Source organism: Watersipora subatra, chromosome 7, assembly GCF_963576615.1.
Source record: "Watersipora subatra chromosome 7, tzWatSuba1.1, whole genome shotgun sequence".
In the NCBI taxonomy this organism is placed as follows: domain Eukaryota; kingdom Metazoa; phylum Bryozoa; class Gymnolaemata; order Cheilostomatida; family Watersiporidae; genus Watersipora; species Watersipora subatra.
In genome coordinates this window covers 4,597,187-4,623,397 of record NC_088714.1, presented here as the reverse complement: position 1 = coordinate 4,623,397, position 26,211 = coordinate 4,597,187, and the positions used below count along the sequence as shown (strand labels likewise).

The window sequence follows — 26,211 nt, the reverse complement described above, 5'->3', positions numbered from 1 at the left end:
TCTTGAACCAGTTCTGAGTGTTACTTTTACTGTTTCCGTGACACGGTCAAAGTCTGTGGTAAAGGAAATGGTACAAACTCGCAAGTCCAGTGAGCTTTGTTACTCGCAATTTTTCTATTGAATGTTTCATGTTTGCAAAAGATGGAAACGACGCTTGTGAGTAGCACTTGCAAGCTATTCCATTTTAGACATTTTCCACACTTTAGTCATTCCTATTTTGAAAGCCTGCTGCTAAGTGTTACAGAAGTGCGCCGCTATGACCTCTGGCATAGAATTCCGGCAATTCGCATTCAACCCGCAACATGTGAATGTCCATTACAAAACTTATCACATGGTAACTCCACGTGTGCACAATTCCAAATATGCACCATCCATACTATGAAAACAGTGATTTTGTGAGTTAAACCATAACTGTCACGAACAACTTTTATCGTATTTACTAGGTAATTCAGACACGCTGATTCCGATTTTGTACTCAAAATAAAGATTAGTCCACTAACCTTCAAAGTCATTTAGACTTTTTTAAGGCGTTTCAATATCCGTTTTAAAAACAACACAATCGGCATTACAAGCTCCCCCCAAAAATATGTGACGAAACCTAGCTTTTTCAGGAACGGAAGTTAGGAATGTTTAGTCCGATTTAGAATAATAGAGATGGGTGTCTTAAAACCCATTATTATCTAAATCCAGCCAGTAAAATAATTTCAGTTTTTTATGCAAGGTATATAAACTATTTAAAATTGCTCGTAGCTTGTTACATGATGTTTAAATGGGCTGAACGCCGAGAAAAATGAGCTCAAAAAGCGCGGTTTTATCACAAGCTAGCGTTGTTATCGCTCTTTCTAAATATGCAATGCTAAATAGCTTATCTACCTTTCAGAAAATACAGGTTATTTTTAAGGCTGAATTTAGATATTAATGGATTTTAAAACACCCATCTCTATCATACTAAATCGGTCTGAACATCCCTACGTAACTTCTGTTCCTAAAAAGCTAGGTTACGTCAGGTATTTATGGGCGGAGCTTGTTGTGCCGATCGTGTTGTTTTCGAGACCAATATCAAAACGCTGTAAAAAAGCTTTCATTACTCTGAAAGTTAGTGGACTAATCTTTATTTGGAGTGCAAAATCGGAATCAGCGTGTCTGACTTACCTAGTAAATACGATAAAAGTTGTGCGTGACAGTTATGGTTTAAGATATTCCGTCCCTGGTATGCCTTCTCTAGTATTCATCCTGCTGACACGTACAAATTTTTTAAAATTTGAATTTATGAATTCATCAACTTGATAATAAATGAAGGAATAACTGAGGCAGCCAAGATTGGTAGTGTGCACTGTAAACTACAGAAGTTTACACTTTAAATTATAATTCTTATCATGCATTGAAAATTCTTATTATTGGAAATATCTTCTCATGTGTCTCTGAATCGTTTCACATGTTTGTTAATTCCCAACATGACGATTATTTTTTGCCAACCACCTGGCATATTTCTCAGGGCTGATGTTCGTATTTGTGCTATGTTCCTCTATGAGTGACATTTGCTTGACCGCAGCGCTCTTTAAAATTGCATAAACCTAATAATGCCTATTGATCTTTGTTGGCACAAGTCAGTCAATGACCTCCAATGTATTGATCTTTTGCTGATTAAATCTGTGCCACAGATAATGACAAATATAATATTAACTGAAGGCAGCAGTTTGTAAATATACAACCCAGATACATGCCACCAACCTTTTACACCAAAACATATAACTAAGGCCGTATTTATTCTAAACTGTCTCTGAATAACTTATTCATGTAGACGTGTAGATGTGTATAACGTGTAGACTGACCATTGTGAATTAAAAACAAGTTATATTTGAATAGTTGGTATTTCCATAAACTGGGATACTTTGACCAAAACCTTTTATTAGGCCAAATTAATTAGTTCACATTCGGGAATATTAGGTCAAGCAAACGTAGCGAATAAGATAGTTGGAGTGAGGAGTGTGAAACGAAAAGAGAAAAGGCGAAAAGAAAGTTGGACATTGATGAGACAAAAAGCGATCCTCGATAAGTGCAATTGCTGAAGAGTTTTTTATACTACTCCGCAGAGTGCACCCAACATTTCATGAGCAAAAGATACAAACTAAAAAAGAATAGATAGAGAAGACAACTCTTACCTTTCCAAAGTAAGGAGGAAATGTCTGCTCATCTTCAATCACATGAGCAAATCCGCCCTCGAGGCCAAAATCAACGGAGAAATATGGAAATCCTTTTGGCACGGAATGACGAATATCTTTTTTACTCAAGTTTACCAGCTTTTTATTCTGGGCCCATTCCTTCTCACTTTCATCAATTGCTTTCTAGGAAAGAAATAAGTACAAATTGTATGACATTAGGCTGGGTGTTGATTAGCATTTCAACAGCAAAAATCTTTAAAACCCTTGTATGATAATGAGGTGAAGGTCATAGGCTCTAATACATAAGTTCACTTGGAAAAAGTTCTACAATTTGTGAACTCTGACCTGAAGTTTCACGTTTGCATGACATGCATTTGTAAAACAATACCTGAGTATATATTCGATCTACTGCAACATTATCAAAGCACATGATTGGCTTACAGCAACATTATCACAGGATATAAATGGTCTGCCCATAGATATAGTAAACCCATAGATATATATACCTATGATATATATACCATAGGTATATATACCTATAGATATATATACCATAGGTATATATATCTATGAGTAAACCCTATACTTACTGCAATACTAGGTTTACTATACTGGGTTTACTAAATCTATGGGTCTACCAGAGCATTGCCACAGCATATGATTGGTCGATTACCACACAACACGTGACTGGTCTATTACACCATGACTACAGGAGGAAACAACATATTGAGGGATAATTAAAACACACCACAGAATATGCTTCAGTCGACTGTAATATCACCTCATGCAACACAAATATTCATACATACTCATGTCAAATTTAAAAAACCTTAATTAAAAAGTTTAGATATTTTTCTATCATTCAAGATTATTTTTATTATTTGATGATCTGACCGCCAGGATGTTTTAAGATAAATTCTACAAAACTTGATTGCGGTTGAAACGCTGAAAAGAAAAATACATCTCCAAAAACGAGACCGGTAGTCAGGAATAAACTTGATAGCCTTAAAACAGACACAGCTTTACAAAACTCAGGCCAGCCTTCATAAAATAACATGAAATCCCTGTTACACTGGCTATTTATTCACATTAGAAGAAGATGTCACAGCTTGATGGATTGAAAGCCGTGCACTGGTGTAGCGAATTAAACTTGATAACTCACTAATACAAATCTATTAGATTTTAACAGACAAAACACTGACTGTAGGTACATACCTCGGTACATGGGTACATACCTGAGTACATGGGTACATACCTCAGTACATGGGTACATACCTCAGTACATCGGTGCATACCTGAGTACATCGGTACATACCTTAGTACATGGGTACATACCTCAGTACATGGGTACATACCTCGATACATCAGTGCATACCTGAGTACATTGGTGCATACCTCAGTACATCGGTACATACCTCGGTACATCAGTACATACCTGAGTACATTGGTGCATACCTCAGTACATCGGTACATACCTCAGTACATCGGTACATACCTCAGTACATGGGTACATACCTCAGTACATGGGTACATACCTGAGTACATCAGTGCATACCTGAGTACATTGGTGCATACCTCAGTACATCGGTACATACCTGAGTACATGGGTACATACCTCAGTACATGGGTACATACCTCAGTACATTGGTGCATACCTCAGTACATCGGTGCATACCTCAGTACATCGGTGCATACCTGAGTACATCGGTACATACCTTAGTACATGGGTACATACCTCAGTACATCGGTACATACCTCGATACATCAGTGCATACCTGAGTACATTGGTGCATACCTCAGTACATCGGTACATACCTCGGTACATCAGTACATACCTGAGTACATTGGTGCATACCTCAGTACATCGGTACATACCTCAGTACATCGGTACACACCTCAGTACATGGGTACATACCTCAGTACATGGGTACATACCTGAGTACATCAGTGCATACCTGAGTACATTGGTGCATACCTCAGTACATCGGTACATACCTCAGTACATGGGTACATACCTCAGTACATCGGTACATACCTCAGTACATCCTGCCAGCAGACTGACTTTTTCTTACAGCTGAAACAAATACAATAGGAAAACAGGACTAACCTTAAAATAAATCGGAGCCATATCACCTAGCTCCCTCTCAACTGGTATACACTCTAACACCATGTGTGGCTGTCTCCTTAGATGACGACAGCACTCCATGAACACGCAGTCCTGGTCATCATTGGCAGCAAACATCTTCACCAGTGCTCGTCTAAACTCCTAAACAGAAGTGGTGATGCTCTCCCTTAAGCTAGCCGCAGCAAGGTTTGAAGGATGCTAGCATTTAATGGAATGGATTGATTTGGCATCATCTATTAGGCTCTAAATGAACTCGGCTCCAAATTATTTGGCACTCTACGGTTTGGCACTGCTTATTATTATTAATGGCCGACTATACTCATTGCTGAATCCATTTTTAGAATTCTTTAGTTTGAACTGAAGGTTCACTCATTTTTTACCCACCGGCAAATATGGAAGAAACAATGTGGAGCAAAGAGGATTAACTAAAATTCTGTCTCAATGGATATTTATTAGCGTTTGACAAGGATAGCGAGAAGAGGCATTTGGTTTTGGAGTTGCGAGAACAAGAATGAATGATAAGCCCGCATACACACCAAAACAATGAAATGAAAAAAATAATAAGTCTATTCAATTTTTAGAATTGAGCATTTTTTATTCCAGAGTTTGTGAGAGATGATGAATGAATTATAAATATTACGCCGTAGTCTGCATTATTGTCAAAATAAAAGTTTGAATACTTTCCTAGTTCAAATCCATACATCGCAATAATAATAAATAATAATATATAATAAAACTTATAATAAATATAATAAGTTATTTTTCATTTCACACCAAAATTATTTTTTAGTAGCGCCGAAAGCGTTAGCGCCATTAAAATAGGAGCAAAAATATTGGCTCCAAAAAGCACTGAACCAGGCATTTAAATGTGAGCTCAACATGCTGAGGAACACACTAGGCTTCATGGGAATGCAGGATGAATGTTTTAATCTACTTATGTTTGATTAATTTATTACACTTCTCTTAGCCAAGGAGTGTCGGCTCAAACACCAGAGTTCAGACCTGCTAATGTAACACAAAATCATTTCAGGTAGAACCAGATTTCAGAACCAGAGGTTCAATCTTCTGTCTATAGAATGCAAATCAAAAGCTTTATCCTCTGTAGGTCACGAGTTCATAGGCATAATTGTAAATCTAACTAAACAATAAAAACCAGCTTTGTCAAATGAAGCATTAGTGCTATATTTCTGGATACAGCCAGATGCATTTCATATCAAAAGGAATGGTATAACTGTAGCCATTTGTACTCGCCCACTAAAAATTATGACCCGTTTACCAATTGATTTCAGAATAATTAGTTTGAACCAACATTAATACAAGTTTAGTGAGTAGCAATACAATATGCATCAGCTATTATAGCTGATGCAAACTATTCCATGTATAATACATGGAATAGTTTGCTCTTTGAGCAATGCCACCCATAATAACAGAGAAAATAACTCCTAATTTCTTTAATCGCTTATTTACGACCTGCCACAGGGGAATAGTTTTTTGATAGTTTAGTGAAGAAGTTACAAAGTTACTAGCTTTGTATGCTACAAACAACTGTTGATTTGCTCAATTAAACTTCACAATGTAAAGGAACCTACTTTGGCTCTTGGAGGAAGTATTTGTTACATTCAGAAATAACTTTGGTGAGGCACAAACTCGAAATTACGATCTCAGATAGAAATAACCTCAATGAAAAAGACTGCAGATGATAAAACAAACCTATAAACACTACTGACTATCCCTTCTGAGTTAAAACTGCAAATATATCAAACTGCCTTGGCTGAATCTCTTTCCCCAAATTTCAAGATCTGAAGGTCGCGCGTTATAAAGGTACAAAACTGAAATCCTGAAACTACATTATGAAGCCTAATATAATCATTTGTTATATCAATAAGGCAACACATAAGACCAACATAGAGTGCAACATACTTTCCTAAGGGTCCTCGATGACATACTTCTAAAACAAGTTTAAAGTTTGTTGTGACAGAGTGGTACAACAACCTTTTAATGCTATTAGCAATATTCTATAGCAAGAAGGTTCTAGAACACCTCATTTAAATAGTTAGCTGCGAAACTATGCCTCTTTGCGCAACATCCCACCTGTACTTCATTCCAGACATCTTCATCACACATAGTCGATGCAATGCAATGATGAATCGGCATGATCTTGCAGTGTCCCTCATTCAGTGACTGGTGCTCGGGCAAACACAGATAGGTCTACAGAAATGTAAATGCAAGTTATATATGCCCTTATACAAAAGGGCACTGAATACAACAGAACAAAGTCAGCAAGCTTTAGTTATAAATGTCAGTAGGAAATAGAAATGCGAAATAAACATTACATGGCTATTTATATTATTGAAAGCACCAACTACTCAGTGTCAGGTGTCATGTAACACACATAGCTGGTCATCTGAAACAGTACTTACATTCTTATGGACAGCGATGATAAGGTGCTTGGTCATGTTCTCCAGACAGTATTGACAGTTTTCTAAAGTTTGAGCTAGACGCTTGCTGTCCGACTTTGCCTGCTGCTGCTGCTTGACAGCCTCCTTTCTTGGGTCATGTTGGAGCCGGGCTCGATTAATCATCGCGTCATCGATCTGGTTATCGTCATCTATTTTCTCTGTGACCTGAATAAGTGACACTTTATATCAGAACTGGTGATTCTTTGAACTGGAAACGTCACATGAGGATACAAAACTAATTAAAAAGGTTCCCATATGCCCTCTGGACAACTGTGTCTATAAAGTAAACTTTCTAAAACAAATGTTAGAGTACCCCTATCGTTAAAAAGTACATGTACCTGCATAAAACTGACTTGACAGAACTGATACTGACATGGAAAGCTTTTCTGAATGATAAATTGTAACAAATTGTTTAATTATTCAAATAGAACCACACCTTGGCTGCCATCTTGGAGAACATCAAATGGTGATCTTCAGCTGATGTCATCTTCTCAGCTTGCACCTAAAAACAGAGAGGCAGCAGGTAAAGGACAGCAGGGAAATGAAATTGAAAAAAGATAATTCCTTGTTTTTTATCTTATTAGCTAATACATTTGCCAGTTTAACTTTTCATTTTATAGGAAGCTGTTTTGGTTGTTACTCAGGCTTCAAAACAACACAACTTATAAATAACAAGCTGTGACACATTCCATAATACTTTAATGACATACAGCAAACGACTCAAGGGGCAAGGATCAAAAGACAGTAGTTGTCTCACCAACAAAGAACACAACTTTCATTTAAGCAATACTCGCCATGTCTTTGATATTAAACTTATCATCATCCGCAAAATATCTTTCTCTTTCGCCGGACTTGTTGTGGGTTGGAACCTTCCTAGCTCGCTTCTTCTTACCACCAGATGCTGTCAGATCTTCGTCCTGCTCTTGAATGGGTCTCACATTGCCAAACTTGTCAGCGTGTGATAGCACCACAACCTGTTAAGAGGTCATATGTTCTCAGTAGATGAGGGAGTGTAAAGAGTCATCAACTCTAAATGCAATCAATATAACGGACTGAAACTAGCGAAAAGTTATCAAAGGCTAATGTGAACCATTAGGGCTGTGTCTGTCCCCCTGAACCTTTAACCGTCGCTTCTCTTTGACTGAAGACACGGTTAGAGGTTTAGATAAAACGATGCTCTGTACGGGACTCAAACACCTGACATTCAGCTCAGTAGACCAAAAATGTAACATCTGCACCAATCGACCTCCTTTTAGTATTTCAGAATAATTATGCAAATACTTACTTTCTTATCAACACACCTGATGATGACTAATTCGTATAATTTAATTAAATTAATAATTCAATTAATAGCTAATTTATTAACTAAATAGCTAAACTAAATAATTAATCCATTATTAATTAATTATTTAATAATTAATTTTCTTAATTAAATAATTAATAAAGTAACATTATTGATAATGTAACATTATTAATTTACAATCCAAAAGAGTTGAAATATAACAGTTAACCTTAAAATACCATACAGTAGGCACGCCTACAACGTACATAATTTGTTCCAGGAAAGTTTACGTTATAGGAATTTAAGTTATATGAACAGCAAAATACACGTAAATTGTCTAATCCGTTCCAAGATATAGTGTCTAATCCGTTCCATTCCTTTTGGCCATGCAAAAAGGAGAAACTTCCCTCAACTCTTTTAATTTGTGGGCTGTACTGTAACTGAAAAATTACTGGTTTACATCAACAACTTTTCTCCTTTTTATGATCAATCTGACTGGTTTTATAGACCCTGCTTGCAGTAAATTTACAACAAGTTGATAGGAACTGCACACTTTCGACGTTCATTTACAACGATTTGCTTATTTTTCTAAACAGCAAAGTCTATTCTGCAAAGAAAAGCTAATAACAAATATTTTGTACGTCTACATTAAGGCAAAACCCGAGTTTATGATTATGAGAGTTTAGACAATGACGTCATAACTAGTTAGCCATGGCGGCGGAAATGCCACGCCTCCAATTGATAACATATTACTGAGACATTAACTTTCACCCTCCAAAAACCCACTTCAAAAAGTAGCTAGGGTTACTTAAGTACAACAGTTCCACTTTTCCATTATTTAATTTGTTGACGACTTCCATATATTGGGAGTTTTCCTTTCCTAAACGTTTAAAAAGACAACTCCAAAAGTGCATATCAAATAAATGGTAAATTCCGTTTTTTGAATAATTAATATTTTCAATATTGATAAAATTTAGACTTCTTTGCTAGCTTAGACTGATATAAAAGTCCTCCAGTCAATATCTTTTTTAGCACTGGTTCTAATCTTCAAAAAGTGTAAAATAAATTCAGCTCAATGTAAGTGTATATAAAGTTTCTGAAGGCACGCTGACACCGGAAGTGAGGCTTTATATAAAACGGTATTTACACGATTGTCAAAACTCTTTTATAATCCACTCAGGCAAAACTAGAAAATCTTTTTACTATAAAAAGCAGTTCTATCAGTTCGTCGTCTATCACCCAGGGGTCAAGGTTAGGATAAAGATAATTTTCGACCAAACTCGTGATATTAAGACTGGTAGACTGACGCTGTGACACCTGCAACAATCAATCGCCTTTGTATTTATGAACAATTGTGCAGCTGTCCCATTCGCCTTTTTGTCGACAAATCTAATGATCTATTACGGCGAACTAGAATGTCGCGAAAGTTATATATAAACCGCCGCTAAACGCACGGCGTCTTTTTTCTGCAAGTGCGGCAAAATAAACTAACATTCAAATCGATTTTGAAAACTCGCGCAACTTGACACTTTACGTTATATGGAATTTTTCATGTAGTAGAAAGCAAAACTTCACATAAATTTTTTACATTATCTGGAATGAATTTACGTTATAGGAGCCTCTACTGTATTATTGTATTTGTTGTACAAATGAAAAAGACACAAGTACGAGTTGAGTGCACGACATGACGAAAGATATTGTAACACGTCTGTTGCTTTTGGACTGCCATGGGACTTTTGGGCTACATGAAAAGCATAGGAATAATAAACGAGTACCCCTCACAATTTTAGGAGAAATAAAGTTGTTTTTACACTGATTGGTGTACAAGATAACCCATGTCAAGCAATCTGTTGAAAGTAGACACGCGTGTATATGATGATGTATCAGCAATGGCCGTGCCCAAAACCACCATACATATTTTATGCGAAGATAATCAAACAATTGCTTTAAAGCAAACAAATTGGTGTATGATATGTTGTTTAATTGTATTTGTTTGTAGATCAATACCGTAGTTACTGAGTTAATCGAATATTGCTGAAAGCGGTACGCAGAACGTTATGGAAGCTAAAACTTTGCTTAACCTTTTCAGTTTGAGTAGGGGCAAGCTTCACCCCAGCCTCACGAGCCTGACGGGCGAGGTGCAGCTTCTGTTTCAGCACTTTAGCCATATCATCATTCCCCATCAGCTCTGCCTTCAGTATCTTTGCACCGAGAGCATTCATTTCATCATCCGTTAGTGCTACCTAATCAAGAGCAAGAGCTTCAGTTTAGTGCCACAGCATGAATGTCAAGGTCATTTATTAAATAGAGCCATTATTCCTTGCTAAAATTTGCTGCAGAGTTAAAGGTAGGCCAACTAGTTAGAACTAGTACACATAGGGAGTCCTGGGCTTCCACAGGTTTCCAGCAGTACACCTTTCAACAGTTATATAATAATGAGTCATCAAGTGTCCCAAGTGTACACCCAACCCAATCATTAATCAGGTTTAGGGGTGGAGTGAGGGACTCCACATACATAACAAACGTCAATATGTGTGTACAACAACCAATTGTATAAGCCAGATTGTCTCGACTTGCATTTGCTTATTTCAGTTGCAGAGGAAACTAATAATCGTTACAGAAAATGGTTTTTAAACCGACAGTCGCTACGGAGGAAACCAAGACTGACAGCATATTCATGTTACAGGCAACTATAGAATTGCACATCAATCATAGTTTTGCTATTGCATATGCAGTTATCATATTTGCGGTGCTTAAAACTGTGAGTTGGTGGTGTGTCACCCTTAGGAGTTGTGCCACCCTTATGAACTCCAGCATATTCACTATTCTTTTCATTAATCTATCAGTTCTTTACAGAGAGGGAGGGAAAACCATTCCTTCGCTGTATATGTACAAGCATTACGACATCTCCATCACTCAAACTCGATTAATCACAGCGCTGACTTTGGCAGCCTATTGCCAGACACCTGGTGATCTTAGCGAGTCATAAATTAATTGGCTATTTAAAATTCACATGCAAATTAATAAAATTTCAACTTGAAGTATAACTAGTAAAATATTTAAAGTACTGATTATAGAGTACATCAACTTCTATAAAAGCCAGTAATGATACGCTCTGTACCATAACAGGGCCTTGTATAATAATATTATATAGTATATTATACTATACAGTGAAAGCAATAACAAGCAGCAAAACTGCTGTCTAATGTATGTACTGCTGTAGATATGTATGATAATGCAATACCATAGCTGGCCTTGACTGTTCTTCTTCTGAACTTTCACCAGCTGAGTCTTCCCCTGAGCTACTAGTAGATGAGCTGTCGTTATCTGTCCTACTTGCTGTTAAACATAAGACAATGTTGACATGTTAAACAGCTTTAGTATACAGTAGACACGCCTATAACATACACCGCCTATAACGTATACCTCCTATAACGTATACCTCCTATAACGTATACCTCCTATAACGTATACCTCCTATAACGTAAACCTCCTATAACGTACACCTCCTTTAACGTATACCTCCTATAACGTACACTTCCTATAACGTATACCTCCTATAATGTACACCTCCTATAACATACACCTCCTATAACGTATACCTCCTATAACGTACACTTCCTATAACGTATACATCCTATAACGTATACCTCCTATAACGTATACCTCCTATAACGTACACCTCCTATAACGTACACCTCCTATAACGTATACCTCCTATAACGTACACCTCCTATAACGTACACCTCCTTTAACGTATACCTCCTATAACGTACACCTCCTATAATGTACACCTCCTATAACGTATACCTCCTATAATGTACACCTCCTATAACATACACCTTCTTTAACGTATACCTCCTATAACGTATACCTCCTATAACGTACACCTCCTATAACGTTTATCTTCTATAATGTATACCTCCTATAACATATACCTCCTATAACGTATACCTCCTATAACGTACACCTATAATGTATACCTCCTATAACGTACACCTCCTATAACATAAATTCCTCAAAACGTAAAACAATCATCTTAAGTTTTTGCTTCATGCTACATGAAGACTTCCATATAACGTGGTGTCAAAATGGTGCAAGTCCTCAGATTCGATTTGAATAACAAAAATCTTGTAGTTAGCTTTAAAATGTTGCTTTCCTTTTCTCATCACACTTATGAGACAAAGCTTTATCTCTATTATATATACGCACTTGTATACAAGTTCCATCACATTCTAGTTCGTCGTGATAGACCGTTAGACAAAACAGTGGGAATAAATAGCTGCGCAATTGCTCAGAAATACTTAAAAGTGATCGATTGTTACAGCGCCGGTTTGCCAATCTAAATGTCACTAGTTGGAGTATCCTCGAAAGCTATATTTTATTCTAACCTTGACCTCCCTAGAGACAGATAGACGATGGACAGATACACACTACGTTCACTAAAGATAATAGTGAAAATATATTTTTCCTTTGCTTAATTGTAGACGTATAGATATTTGTTATTAGTTTTATTTTGCAGAATAGAGCTTGCTGTCTGGAAAAAAATAAATATATCATAGTAAATGGACAACGGAAATATTTTTAACTTATTGTATAATGGCTGCAATCATGAACCATGAAACGACTGAAAGTGATGAGAAAAGTTGTCGATGCAACAAATAATACTACAATTATGGTACAGCCGTCAAATTAAAAAGTCAAGTCTAATTTTTTTTTTCGTGTGACTAAAGGGGTGAGTTTGGAAAGATCTTGGAACGGATTAGGCAATATACATGTATTTTACTGTTCAAATAACATAAAACCCTATAATGTAAACTTTCCTGGAACGAATTATTTGCATTGTAGGAGCGCCTACTGTACAAAATTTTATACAAAAGATACCTTGGTGCTACACAAACATATTGGCCATACATTTATGCATCAATAGAATTCCAATGAGTTTAGATACAGATATAAAAACATTAAAATACTGATATTAGAGTTTACCAGATTTACTTGTGTCATGTAGAGATTCGTTAGATGCATCCGGTGCCCTTCTAGCCCCTGTATAAGAACAACTGAAATATTCAGGCATACTCGCTTAGTTTTTAAATAATTCAGAGCTGTCCAATCAATACAACTGAAAGTAACTTTGTTTCCAAAACAAACCATAATTGCCTTTGACATTTTCAGCAATAAACAACGGATAAACAACCAAGACAACAAGATAGAGACTTACAAGTCAACTCAAAATAGATTAAATTAAAATTAAAAAATTAAAATTATTTAGATATTTCCAGCATGAAAGTCAATGTTGTCTGAGCAAAATCGGAAATTAGGAAAAACCTTGACACTGTTATATACACGGTCTGCTCACAAACCTGGCTTCTTCCAAGATGGCTGATTGTTACTCGATGTTTTGATCATGGACCGGGAAGGATTTAGAGAGTCACCAGGTTTAAGAAAAACTCGTTTCGATTTATCCACAGAATCCAAATCTCCTGGTTTCATAAACCTGAAAATTACAAACCAATAACTGTCACTATCTACGGTAAAAGCTATTATTTGAACTCTTCTAAAAAATACAAATGTAAGTAACTCCATAGCCCCGGCCTCTGCTTAAGGACGAAAAACATGAATTGTGAATACATGTTCTCTGCAGAGGGTACACTGCACTCATGAATACATGGTGTGTGCAGAGGTACACTACAATTAATCATACATAGTATCTGAAAAGGATACACTATACTCATGAATACATGGTGTCGGAAGGGATACACCAAAATCATGAATACATTTAGACACACTGCGTCATTGTCAAACCACTTTAACCGAAAATATACCTTTTAGATATTTCTGATGAGTTATTAGGCATCTCACCGGTCTTCCCTTTTCTGTCTCTCCTCGGAGACAAACTGCTCCTAGAACTGCTGCCAGAACTAGAACTCCTTGACATTCTTTGATCTCTCCGGCTTCGATCTCGGTCAGGTGATTTATCTCGAGACCTACGCCTACTTTGTGACCTAGTTCCTGACCTAGATCTCCTGCGCTCTCGGCTTGTTTTCCTATTCTTCTGTTTTGTATAATCTTCTTTACTAGGTGATCGATTTCTTCTGCTTTGATGTCTATGGTTGCTTCTTGACCTACTTCTACCTCTTTTTACCCTTTCTCGACTGTCTGACCTACCTCGTTTTCTTCTTGATCTTTCACTACTTCTTGACTTATATTTGTATCTTTCAGCGTACCCCTGGCTAGCTGACCTACTTCTTTGTCTTCTTGTTTTTTCTCTACTCTTAGATCGACTTCGATGCTTTCGATACCTATCCCTGCTCCTTGATCTACTTCTCCGATCACGATGAATAGGCGCACGACTTGAACCTTTACTGACCTGCTGTTGATTTATAACTTCATTGGTTAACTCCTCCTTTCGTTCCGCCTCCATTATCATAACTTCTAGCTGCTCCAGAGACTGCGAAAACAAGACAAGCAAACTGGGCACAAACATATCTCACTTCCATAATAAGGACTCTATTCAGTGTTGTAGCGCTCTGCTTGAGTTCCTAATGCATCCAACTAATGGATGTTTACCTGACACACAATCTTAAGAACAAATTAGAACTTAGACTACATAAAAATAAAACTAACAGATTTGAGTGGTATTTGAGCAATGGTCAAACCAAAAGAGGACAAACCCCGTAGCGCTCAGCGGCAATTGATTCAAGGCTCTCCCCTGACTCCTTGGCCAGATTCTCACATCTCGCGTATGCTTGCTTAAGGAAAGAGAGGTTGTGCTTGGGAACTGCTATGGCAGCCTGCTGTACTTCAGGAAGTCCTGTGGAAAGTTAAAACGGTACGTATGCACACACTATATCAGCTGCTAAATCCACAAGCGGAGAAATGAAGCTACATGAGCATCTAGCCCTAACATAAAGAGTTTGCCAATTATACAGAATATCTACACAAATCCGGGAAGTCAACCACTGATAGTTATAATGAGAATATATATCCTATTGACGTTCCACTTTCTTATTTGTATCCTTCGGTTTTTTGTGACATCATTTTATCGTTGTCGGCCATCTTTATAGACAACTTTTATTGTTAAAACACAAAGCTTTTGTAATGAGTTTTGAAAATGATGCTTTTGTTTGCAATTTTTTATTATAGTATCAAAACCACACCGATAAATACTATTAAATAAAAGAATAATGATTATTTTTTACAAATATGGTGGCTTTTTCGTGAAGCGCATGTGCAAACGGCTTGATGACATAAAAAAAATGATGGATTAAAATCAACCAATATATAATTTGCTGAAAAAGTGGTGGAACTGGAATACACAAAACAGTTATTGAAGTCAAACTAGTTAGAATTGAGAAGCATATGCTAGCAAATAGATGATGGAAAATCAGATACCTTAAAACTGGAAAGATATGAAATATATCGACACATGAAAGCCTCCTATTAGCTGAATATGATTATAGCTTGAACATGCAGTAGTTTAACAACCCAAACTTGACAATAACAACAAGCATTGATATTGAGTTGCCGTCCAGTGTACAATCACTTGTTTGTAAAGAGGAAAGACTCACCACCACTCCCCGCCTTCCAGTAAGGATTTAACTCTTTTTCATGTGTTCCTGGTTCATCTATGTTGAGTTCTGGCTGAGCCTTTTGCTCAGAATACTGAAGCTTGTCCTGCTTTATCTTCTCCCTCAGTTCTTGTCTAGACACAGTTGGTATTTCAGATGCACTCATAGTCATCCAGTCATCTCTCTGCAGTACTGGACCCTGCCAGCAAATATGCATCAGTATGATGGCATAACACAACCTACTGACGAGTTATACGATACAGATAGCTTGGAGATGCAACATACAAATAGCCTGTGAATCCAGCATACTTGCGCATGCAACAGACAGATATCCTGTGTATGAAACATACAAATAGTTTGCTTATGTACCATAGACACATTATATTTGCAACATACATATGGGTAGCATATACAACATGCAGATTGCTTGTGACGCAACATGTAGGTAGTTGACATGGTCACTCGTGATATGCCCTTATATGGTAGCTCTTGACATGCTGCTATATGGCCAATTATGATATGCCCATATAAGGCCACTCATGATATGCCCATATATGGCCACTCATGATATGCCCATATATGGCCACTCATGATATGCCCCTATATGGCTACTCTTGACATGCTGCTATATGGTCACCCATGATATATCCATAGATGGTGACCCATGATACAAAACACAGGCTTGTAATGTACCTTGATAACGCCTTTTTCATTTCCTTTATCCAACACTGGCTTCGCAGCCACTGCCTTGGTCTTCTCCACCCACTGATCACTATCAGAGCCCTATTAGATAAAGGCAAATGCTCTGGTTACCATAGAAACACAAAAATGACTAGTAATTCATCTCTGACAGCAGAACTCATGCAATGCATTTTACCTTTACCAACTTTGGTCAAATTACTGTGAGAATAAGTCAGCGATTTTCCCATTTGATTCAAAATTAGCAGTTTTAAAGCTGAACTCTTAAAAATTCAGTACTTATACAAAGAGCTCAGCGCTGCTCTGTAAGCTGTGTCTCGATGCCAATAGCTGCTAGAAGGATTGTAGTGTACCAGTAACATATTAAAAAAGAAATTCTTTAAAGAAAAGAATGTTCAGCCAACAAAATATACCAGCTGATCCAATTACCAATATTATTCATTGATCTTTCCCGATAACTAATCAAATAAAAATGACGTTCTGAATCTCTTGTTTTGCATGACTGAGTGCATATTTCAGTGCATTAAATACAAACAAGAATGTAAACTTAATTATCAGTGCATATTTATGAAAACAAGAAATATATTTAGATACATGTACGTGTGCTAACTACAAAACTTATCCAAATCGATGTATCTACTTGTAGTGCTTCAATTCTCGGTGTGAGAAGTTTTTCTTCTTCCAGCACTATCAATATAGCCAGAAACTCTCAAGAAGGACTCACTTGTCACAGATAATGAAAGGCAAGCTGAACAATAGTAAATGACAGGGCTTAATTTTGTAAACCTGCTTTGATCTTCATATGAAAAATAAATCACCTACACAAGCATAGAGTAAAGATCCTTCACTTCATTGTATCATCTAGTTATAGTAAATTATAGTAAATAGAGGCATTACACTGCATTATCCGTCTGTGATCAGTTGCAATGCTATTAAAGATTAATTTACACAAAGTTTTAGCAGATTCTATCAGAAAGTATCAGTATTTGTCTATTACTGGCGATTGTTTTTAATGTTTGAGGTGATCTGATTGCCGGAATGTTTATAGATTAAAATCGATAAAACTTGATTGCAATTAAAACGCTCAGATTAATCAAAAGTATGATTGTGACGCCTGTAATTGTAAAGAGACCAACATAACAGAGACATGTAATGCTTCAACTTGAACACAATAGCCGATATCAACTATAGCAACAATAACAACTAATGGCGTTATTTGGCACGTATTATTTTTCTGAGTGTTTGAATCACAATGAAGTGTTGTAGATTTTAATCTTGAAACATTGTAGCAGTCAGGTCACCTCAAACATCAAAAAACCATCTCAAATGATGGAAAAACACCGATTCTTACTGATAAAATCTACTTAAACCATAACAACCGAATAATTGCTGCCTCCTTGATAGTTATATATAAGCTATCATTCTGTATAAATAACAATACAATGTAATGCATAGAAATTTCCCATAAAACAAGATAAATATGCTTAGCAAAAGAATAAATAGAAAAATCATGTGTTTCAATTGTTTCTTAAAACCCCTAAACACAGTGATGTTAAACCATAATTGTCAAGTACGACTTTTATTGTATTTACTAGGTAAATCAGACAAGCTGATCCCGATTTTGTACTCAAAATAAAGATTGGTTCACTAAATTTCAAGGTAATGAAGGCTTTTTTACAGCATTTTAATATCGGTCTCGAAAACAACACAATCGGCACAACAAGCTCTGCCCATAAATACGTGACGTATACTAGCTTTTTAGGAACGGAAGTTAGGGATGTTTAGTCCAATTTAGAATTATAGAGATGGATACCTTAAAATCCATTATTATCTAAATTCAGCCTTCAAAATAATCTGTCTTTTATGAAAGGTAGGGGAGATAAGCTATTTAACATTGCATATTTAAAAATGAGTTCAAAAAAGTGCGATAACAACGCTAACTTGCGATAAAATCGTGCTTTTTAGAGCTCATTTTTTGCGACTTTCATCCTATTAAACATCAAGTAACAAGCTACGAGCAATTTTAAATAGTTTATCTACCTTTCATAAAAGACTGAGATTATTTTACAGGCTGGATTTAGATAATGGGTTTTAAGACACCCATCTCTATTATTCTAAATCGGACTAAACATCCCTAACTTCCGTTCCTAAAAAAGCTAGGCTTCGTCACATATTTATGGGCAGAGCTTGTGCCGATTGTGTTGTTTTTGAGACGGATATTGAAACGCTTTAAAAAAGTCTTAATGACTTTGAAGGTTAGTGGACCAATCTTTAGTTTTAGTACAAAATAGGAATCAGCGTGTCTGATTTACCTACAAAATATGAAAAAAGTTGTATGTGACAGTTATGGTTTAAATTTTGTCTAAGTTCATCTTTAATAATTGTAATATATTGAGGTATTGACTAAAATAACATTGTTCACTGAACACATCAGCTACATTGCTAAGGTATGAATTGAAACAACTTGGCACCATGATAATTCAATAGACTTTTATCTGAGTAATGAAAACTTGAAGACTATATATTGCTGCGGTAGGCCACGATACTATCACTATAATCAATAACAAATTAGTAGAAAATATGAGGTTATAGACTTATTTATTTAAAAATGATCATCCGATGTTGACCCAGCACCTTATGTCGATACTATGATCAGGACATCCCTAGAAGTAGGCAAATAATGTCTAAAGTATACACGAGACATACTAATATAGCCTGAGTACTTCAACAGGCCTAAGTAGTGCTCAACACCCACAGAAGTAGATTACAGCCCACAGACTATACAATGAGAGTTACCTCTGATGAATCAGCCTTCCTTTTACTTTTTTTTTCACGCTTGCTTTTCTTTTCCTTCTTGACTTTTTTAGACTTTTTCTTTAGTTTCTACACAAGAAAAACTGTTGCCTATCAGAACCGCAGGCTAAATGATAAACTACTAATATGTAAACTCTCAGCTCGCTGTGTACTTGAAGGACAACAATTATTTGAGTGTTCTGAATACTGAGACTAAATTTTCTTGTTTCAGCTTAAATACACAAACAACCAGAGTATGATAAAGTCACTCAATAGTGGGTTGATTACATTGCAGCACAAAACTAACTTGCACAAAATCCTTTGTTAGTGTAATCAAATTGCCATTGATGATGGGTCCAGCCTGATTAGAAACACAATAATTCAGATATCCAATGTTGACTAGAGACAACAAATCAACTGAAGTAAGACTAGAGACATAACAAATCAACTGAAGTAAGACTAAAGACGTAACAAATCAACTGAAGTAAGACTAAAGATGTAACAAATCAACTGAAGTAAGACTAGAGACATAACAAATCAACTGAAGTAAGACTAGAGACGTAACAAATCAACTGAAGTAAGACTAAAGACGTAACAAATCAACTGAAGTAAGACTAGAGACATAACAAATCAACTGAAGTAAGACTAAAGACGTAACAAATCAACTGAAGTAAGACTAAAGATGTAACAAATCAACTGAAGTAAGACTAGAGACATAACAAATCAACTGAAGTAAGACTAGAGACGTAACAAATCAACTGAAGTAAGACTAAAGACGTAACAAATCAACTGAAGTAAGACTAGAGACATAACAAATCAACTGAAGTAAGACTAAAGACGTAACAAATCAACTGAAGTAAGACTAAAGACGTAACAAATCAACTGAAGTAAGACTAGAGACATAACAAATCAACTGAAGTAAGACTAGAGACGTAACAAATCAACTGAAGTAAGACTAAAGACGTAACAAATCAACTGAAGTAAGACTAGAGACGTAACAAATCAACTGAAGTAAGACTAAAGACGTAACAAATCAACTGAAGTAAGACTAAAGACGTAACAAATCAACTGAAGGAAGACAAGAGACATAACAAATCAACTGAAGTAAGACTAGAGACGTAACAATCAACTGAAGTAAGACTAGAGACATAACAAATCAACTGAAGGAAGACTAGAGACGTAACAAATCAACTGAAGTAAGACTAGAGACGTAACAAATCAACTGAAGTAAGACTAGAGACGTAACAAATCAACTGAAGTAAGACTAGAGACGTAACAAATCAACTGAAGTAAGACTAGAGACATAACAAATCAACTGAAGTAAGACTAGAGACATAACAAATCAACTGAAGTAAGACTAGAGACATAACAAATCAACTGAAGTAAGACTAAAGACGTAACAAATCAACTGAAGGAAGACAAGAGACATAACAAATCAACTGAAGTAAGACTAGAGACGTAACAATCAACTGAAGTAAGACTAGAGACATAACAAATCAACTGAAGGAAGACTAGAGACGTAACAAATCAACTGAAGTAAGACTAGAGACATAACAAATCAACTGAAGTAAGACTAAAGACATAACAAATCAACTGAAGTAAGACTAGAGACATAACAAATCAACTGAAGTAAGACTAGAGACGTAACAAATCAACTGAAGTAAGACTAGAGACGTAACAAATCAACTGAAGTAAGACTAGAGACATAACAAATCAACTGAAGAAAGACTAGAGACATAAATCAACTGAAGTAAGACTAGAGACGTAACAAATCAACTGAAGGAAGACTACAGACATAACAAATCAACTGAAGTAAGACTAAAGACGTAGCAAATCAACTGAAGTAAAACTAGAGACATAACAAATCAACTGAAGGAAGACTAGAGACGTAACAAATCAACTGAAGTAAGACTAGAGATGTAACAAATCAACTGAAGTAAGACTAAAGACGTAACAAATCAACTGAAGTAAGACTAAAGACGTAACAAATCAACTGAAGTAAGACTGCAGACGTAACAAATCAACTGAAGTAAGACTAAAGACGTAACAAATCAACTGAAGTAAGACTAGAGACGTAACAAATCAACTGAAGGAAGACTAGAGACGTAACAAATCAACTGAAGTCAAGTCTCAGGTAATAAGGTTATTTAGTGCTCATCAAAAGTTCCCGTTTTCCAGCAACATACGGAAAACGATTAAGTAATCATGATAAAGCTACTACTGTAGGATAGTGCATTGACATCTCTGTACTTGAGCCAAAGAAATACATGATAGTGAAAAGGAAATTGCCCCTCCTTGTTTAAACTCTTGCCTAACTCTAGCACTTGTGATCTTCCCCTACATGGTTCTACCAGTGCATAGGCTAGCTAATATCTTGTATAAAATACATGAGATATCACTACCTTCTCCTGATGATCAAGGTGTTTGCTCAGCTCTGGCAGCATCCATTGATCTTCTCCTTTTGCTTTCGCTGCAGCAATTTTCCTTTCCTCTATGTCATATTTCCTTTTAGCCTGAAAAAAAAATGCTTTTTGAACAAATTACCTTAAACATAAAATCTGTCCTAAGAGACAACTGAGCTCAAATCATGGAATGGCAAAAGCGTAGGAACACGAGCCTTATCATTTTAATATATATATATACATAAATCTCAAAGTTCGTCTGTATGTTTGTACTTCGATATGTCCAGCTATAGCTATCCTTCATATTTTGTGACATCATTCTATCGTGGTACGCCATCTTTCTAGATGACTTTTATCTTTGAAAATACAAAGTTTCTGCAATTAATTTTCGCAAACAACGGTGTTGTTCGCAACTTTGTATAGCGACGCTGAACACTTTTTTCCAGAGAATCCCGATATAATATAGAAATAACCCCAAAAATACAATTCAATAACGTAAAGTGAATGACGATTGTTTGTCCACAACTATGGCGGCGTTTCCGCAAACGAGCGCGTGTGCAGACGAATTGATGACGTAAAAACGCCAATCTACTGATCGTGCAGAAAGAAAAGAGAAGACAAACCTCTTCCAACAGCTGTTCTCTAGCCTTTCTCTTTTCTGCTCTTTCAGCCTCCAACTGAGTGCTGCTTTCAAAGTTCATTGCATGCGCAAGAGATGACTGGCAGCCTTCCTTGTCAAACCATTTAATGGTTAAAATCAATCAGTGATCAGTAGCATATGCCTGCCTAAAATTTATAAAAGGCAATGTTATGAAGCAAGGTTAAAACCCAACAACTCCCAGCCACTCAGCCAACTCCCAGCCATTGCTATGACACCAATATTGTCTTACTTCTTTCTCCGAGACTGGTTGATAGATGAGCTCATCTTTGTTTTTTGTTCAACTCACTTTGCTTTCAATAGAACAACAATATTCATAATACTATGATTCTAAGAGTCCAATGGCATTTCATGCTATGAACAAAGTACTCGTATGAGCAAAGTATTTTAAACTAATGCTAATCATATAGAAGTAAAGACAGAAATGATTAAGATTTCTTTTATTGAGAACATTACACTGAATAGCCATCCTTCTACTAAAAATACAATGAGATATTCTTGGCTGTTACATAAATTTTCAGTTTGTTATTTTTTACTTAATTGCTTTGACAGGCAGGACAGAGAAGATTCTCATGCCCCTGATATGTAAACTAATGATTTATTGAGTTCTATAAGTTCTGTCTTTACTTATTCCTTGACTTTTGGTAACAAATAATTAAGTAAGCTTCGATATATGAGTCAGATATTTTGCTTGTCAAATATATTATTTCCGATTCCTTCAGATGCAGTTTAGTACAAAAAGAGTTGAATTTAGAATTGTTCCTAACCTGAACACTATTTCGGCCTTAAGTTCAGAGTCATCCGACCTTTGATCTAGAAAGTGGTTGTTTGCTATAACATGATAATCAGAGATGGTGCCATATTTATTTAACACACCAAAATACTTGTATAAGATCTATACATACATTAAAATTGATCAACAATGCAGCTGAATATCATAGATTTATTTGACCAGCAAGTCAACAGAATTTTCTGAAATGGGAACAGTCTTCTCATTAAAGCTCACTAAAATGGCCAATACCAAGTTTTGGACTAAAGAGGCTAAGCTGAGGGCGTTTTCTAAAATTATTTGTAATTTTGCTGGCACTATCTAAAGATCCCTAGACAAAAATATTGACCAGCAATCAACCAGCGTTCATGTCACAGTTCTGATAAAAGTAATAGAACCTTCCCATAGCTTGCTGTGTGCTGAATATATGTTTATTTAAAAGGTCTGAAGATGTTTGAACATCCTTCAAAAAGCCTCGGACAAAAATTACTATCTACCAGCAACCAAACCGCTTTTTCCCAATTTTTGCTAAGTGCAATATAGCCTTCTAATACTTACATGTGTATTAAATATATGTTTATATAGAATACCTGAAGATGTTAATGATTGAGGTAGCAAATGCACAGAGACACTTGAGAATTAGAAAGATTACTAAGTAAAACAGCTAACACAAATGACACTGAGCATTACCAGCAGAAACATTTAGTGTGCAAGCTTCATCTGTAAATTTTATGAAATCAAACATGGATCTATCATGAGCACACAAGTATAGAATACTTTTATATCAACTGCTAACAAAAATCCTTCTTACATACATGCAGTGTATTAGTGAAGAACGATGAAAATGCTTTTATTCATCTAGAAAAATTTTAATCTTTCACGTATGGTCGAATTTTAGATTCATTTTTAAATAAGATAGATTTAGATAAATTTCTAGACAATTTTCAGCAAAAATATTAATTACGCTATAAAAACGTTAGCATCAGCATGAAACATTACCGCTTACAGAATTATTTTATTGTTATTAGTGAGAAACTTATACAGAGCAATTAGTGCTTGTGTTTAATGCATAGAGTATTGAAATAAATAGAATTCCAGATTAGTGATGCAGTCAGTTTATCACTTAGCCTCAGTAGTACAACTTTAAGCACGAGTGAGTATGAAATGACAACTGTTTAATATGGCGACTTTGGGAACAAAGTTAAAGATGCACATTTGAATAAGACTAATGTTGAAAGTACTGAGCAGATATGATAAAAATGAACCTAGAACTTTTAGAAGCAATCAAATTTTTCCCTGTAATGTGTAGGAGCTTCCATGTAAGCTAGGTGTTTCATAGATAAAAGTGTAAAATTTTCAGATGTTAGCTGAACTATGTTCTGTGTATAGCTACAATACATCAACATTAGTTTTTCTATACTTATTGAATATTGTATTAGGCTATAGATAAACATAGAAAGTTGCTACTGCCGCATCATATTAACTTGCTAGAATTAATACATATGTTGAAATGCCTGTTGACATACACATACATGTAGTATGAAATTCTTTCCACAAAAGGAGCATAAATAACCTAGAAGTAAGTTGAATCAGTCTAGGTTTTTTTTAGATTTATAGGATCCCTAAATAACAATAAACAACAAAGATGAACAAAAAAAGCTTTTTGACATTAAGGACCTAACAAAGTTGTGGTATCAAATATGCTATAGCTAAGGGCGCCTAAAAAGCTTTTAGTGATGTTGCTAGACTAGGAATCATATATAATTTATGCGGTGTATGAATATACAAGGTGTTGGAATAGCGGGCAAAAAAAGATGCAAGGACCAGAAAAAAGAACGAGCCATTGTCAAGACACAAAGATGAAAGGAGAGGGAGAAAGATATGCAATAATAATCATGAAAGCTGGAGGAAAAGGTAACTACATTGTGTCAGGAAGAAACATGTACAACGACAGTGTATAGGTATTAATAGCTAGGGCTAGCTGTGAATAGAGTTGTAGATTCTTTTTTGTAAAGTTGTAGATTCCCTTTAATTGACTACAAAGTTGAAGGTTTTCAACAAAATGAATGGTAGGTTTGTTAGGTGCCAGCCCTTTCACTTCACCAGGGTGTGGAATTGGAGTGCTAAAACATCAGATGCTTCAAACTGAAGCATAGTGATTGGAACAGAGAAAAGCCACTTTGCTGCTAGACAGGATGAGAGAGATAGGCATGAACATTTTCGAGTCATGGAACAGGAGAATAGGGGAGCTTGAGTATGAGAAGTTGAAGGATGCATTTGAAATTAATTTCTGCAAAAGAACATTATCACTACCAGATGTAGGTTTTTATATATTGAACAAAATAGATAAAGCAATGAATAAGTTTATAAAAAGAGTAGAACGTTCTAGCCAGGTTAGTAAGAAAGGTGATTTGCAGGAGGTGGTGATGGTTCACACCATAATAAAGGGAATGCGCAATGAGAAGATGTGGAGAGAGCTGCTGAATAAGAAGACACTAAATAAGTCCAGGTTGAAAGCTATTTGTAGTAGATATGAGGCAGCAGTAAACATCTCAAGGATAATAGTACAGGAACACACCCGTGCTCCTGAAAACGATGGAGTGGAAATGAGCGGCAACGATCAGGAGGTAAATAGGGTAAGAGATTAAAAGAAGAGGCAAGTAGAGTGCGAGATTTAAATATGTTTGTTGGTAAGGAAAGAAGTTTTAGCCAATGGGGACAAGATCATACAACCAGCAAGGGATGAGATAGAAGACAAAGTTGCTACACCTGTTGAAAGCTTGGCCACAATACACGGGAGTGCTACTTTACCCAGCTGGCGATGTGTAGGGAAGACAAATTGAAGACTGAGGGACAAGATTGCTACAACTGCAGAGATCCCCATCTTGCTAAAATCCACAAAAAAACGAAAAATATATTGGCAGTCCGAATCAATCCGGTGGGCAGACACTCTAGTAGCTCCGAGGACTAATTGTGACTAGATAGAAGGTGAATATAAAGATGAAAAGCTTTGCAACGGAGTTCAGTTGCGAAGGTAGGACATGGAAATTTTTAATAGACACAAAGGTAGATGCATCAATCTCTACGAAATCAACAACAGGCAAAATAGAAAAGGGGATAGTCAAGACTAATCAAAAGTACCAGTGGAGATGGCAGAGCTTAACATTTTGGGAGAGATGAGCCTAACAGTGATTTTACCATAAGGTCAAGTGTTTTGTGGGAAGTTCTATGTCTTTAAGAGAGTGAATAACAACTTATTATGTATACAGGAGGTACAACAGTTGAAAATTG

The 26,211-nt window shown here is 36.1% G+C and overlaps 1 protein-coding gene across 2 annotated transcripts in view; it reads right to left on the bottom strand.

Moving 5' to 3' along the window:
* Positions 1–26,211, bottom strand: part of LOC137399398 (CWF19-like protein 2) — a 36,361-nt gene that overhangs the window by 5,563 nt on the left and 4,587 nt on the right. The window contains exons 2-18 of one of the 2 annotated variants that reach the window (XM_068085489.1): positions 22,117–22,279; positions 21,494–21,604; positions 19,095–19,181; positions 16,293–16,382; positions 15,600–15,798; positions 14,703–14,842; positions 13,854–14,479; positions 13,392–13,525; positions 13,018–13,074; positions 11,273–11,367; positions 10,110–10,271; positions 7,541–7,720; positions 7,183–7,248; positions 6,708–6,911; positions 6,379–6,495; positions 4,270–4,428; positions 2,163–2,345 (exon numbers count right to left, since the gene is read on the bottom strand). In XM_068085489.1, coding sequence (XP_067941590.1) covers positions 2,163–2,345; positions 4,270–4,428; positions 6,379–6,495; positions 6,708–6,911; positions 7,183–7,248; positions 7,541–7,720; positions 10,110–10,271; positions 11,273–11,367; positions 13,018–13,074; positions 13,392–13,525; positions 13,854–14,479; positions 14,703–14,842; positions 15,600–15,798; positions 16,293–16,382; positions 19,095–19,181; positions 21,494–21,604; positions 22,117–22,194 — 2,688 coding nt within the window. In that variant the 5' untranslated portion in view covers positions 22,195–22,279. The remainder of the gene's footprint in view (positions 1–2,162; positions 2,346–4,269; positions 4,429–6,378; positions 6,496–6,707; positions 6,912–7,182; positions 7,249–7,540; positions 7,721–10,109; positions 10,272–11,272; positions 11,368–13,017; positions 13,075–13,391; positions 13,526–13,853; positions 14,480–14,702; positions 14,843–15,599; positions 15,799–16,292; positions 16,383–19,094; positions 19,182–21,493; positions 21,605–22,116; positions 22,280–26,211) is intronic. The other variant, XM_068085490.1, reaches the window with a different exon arrangement.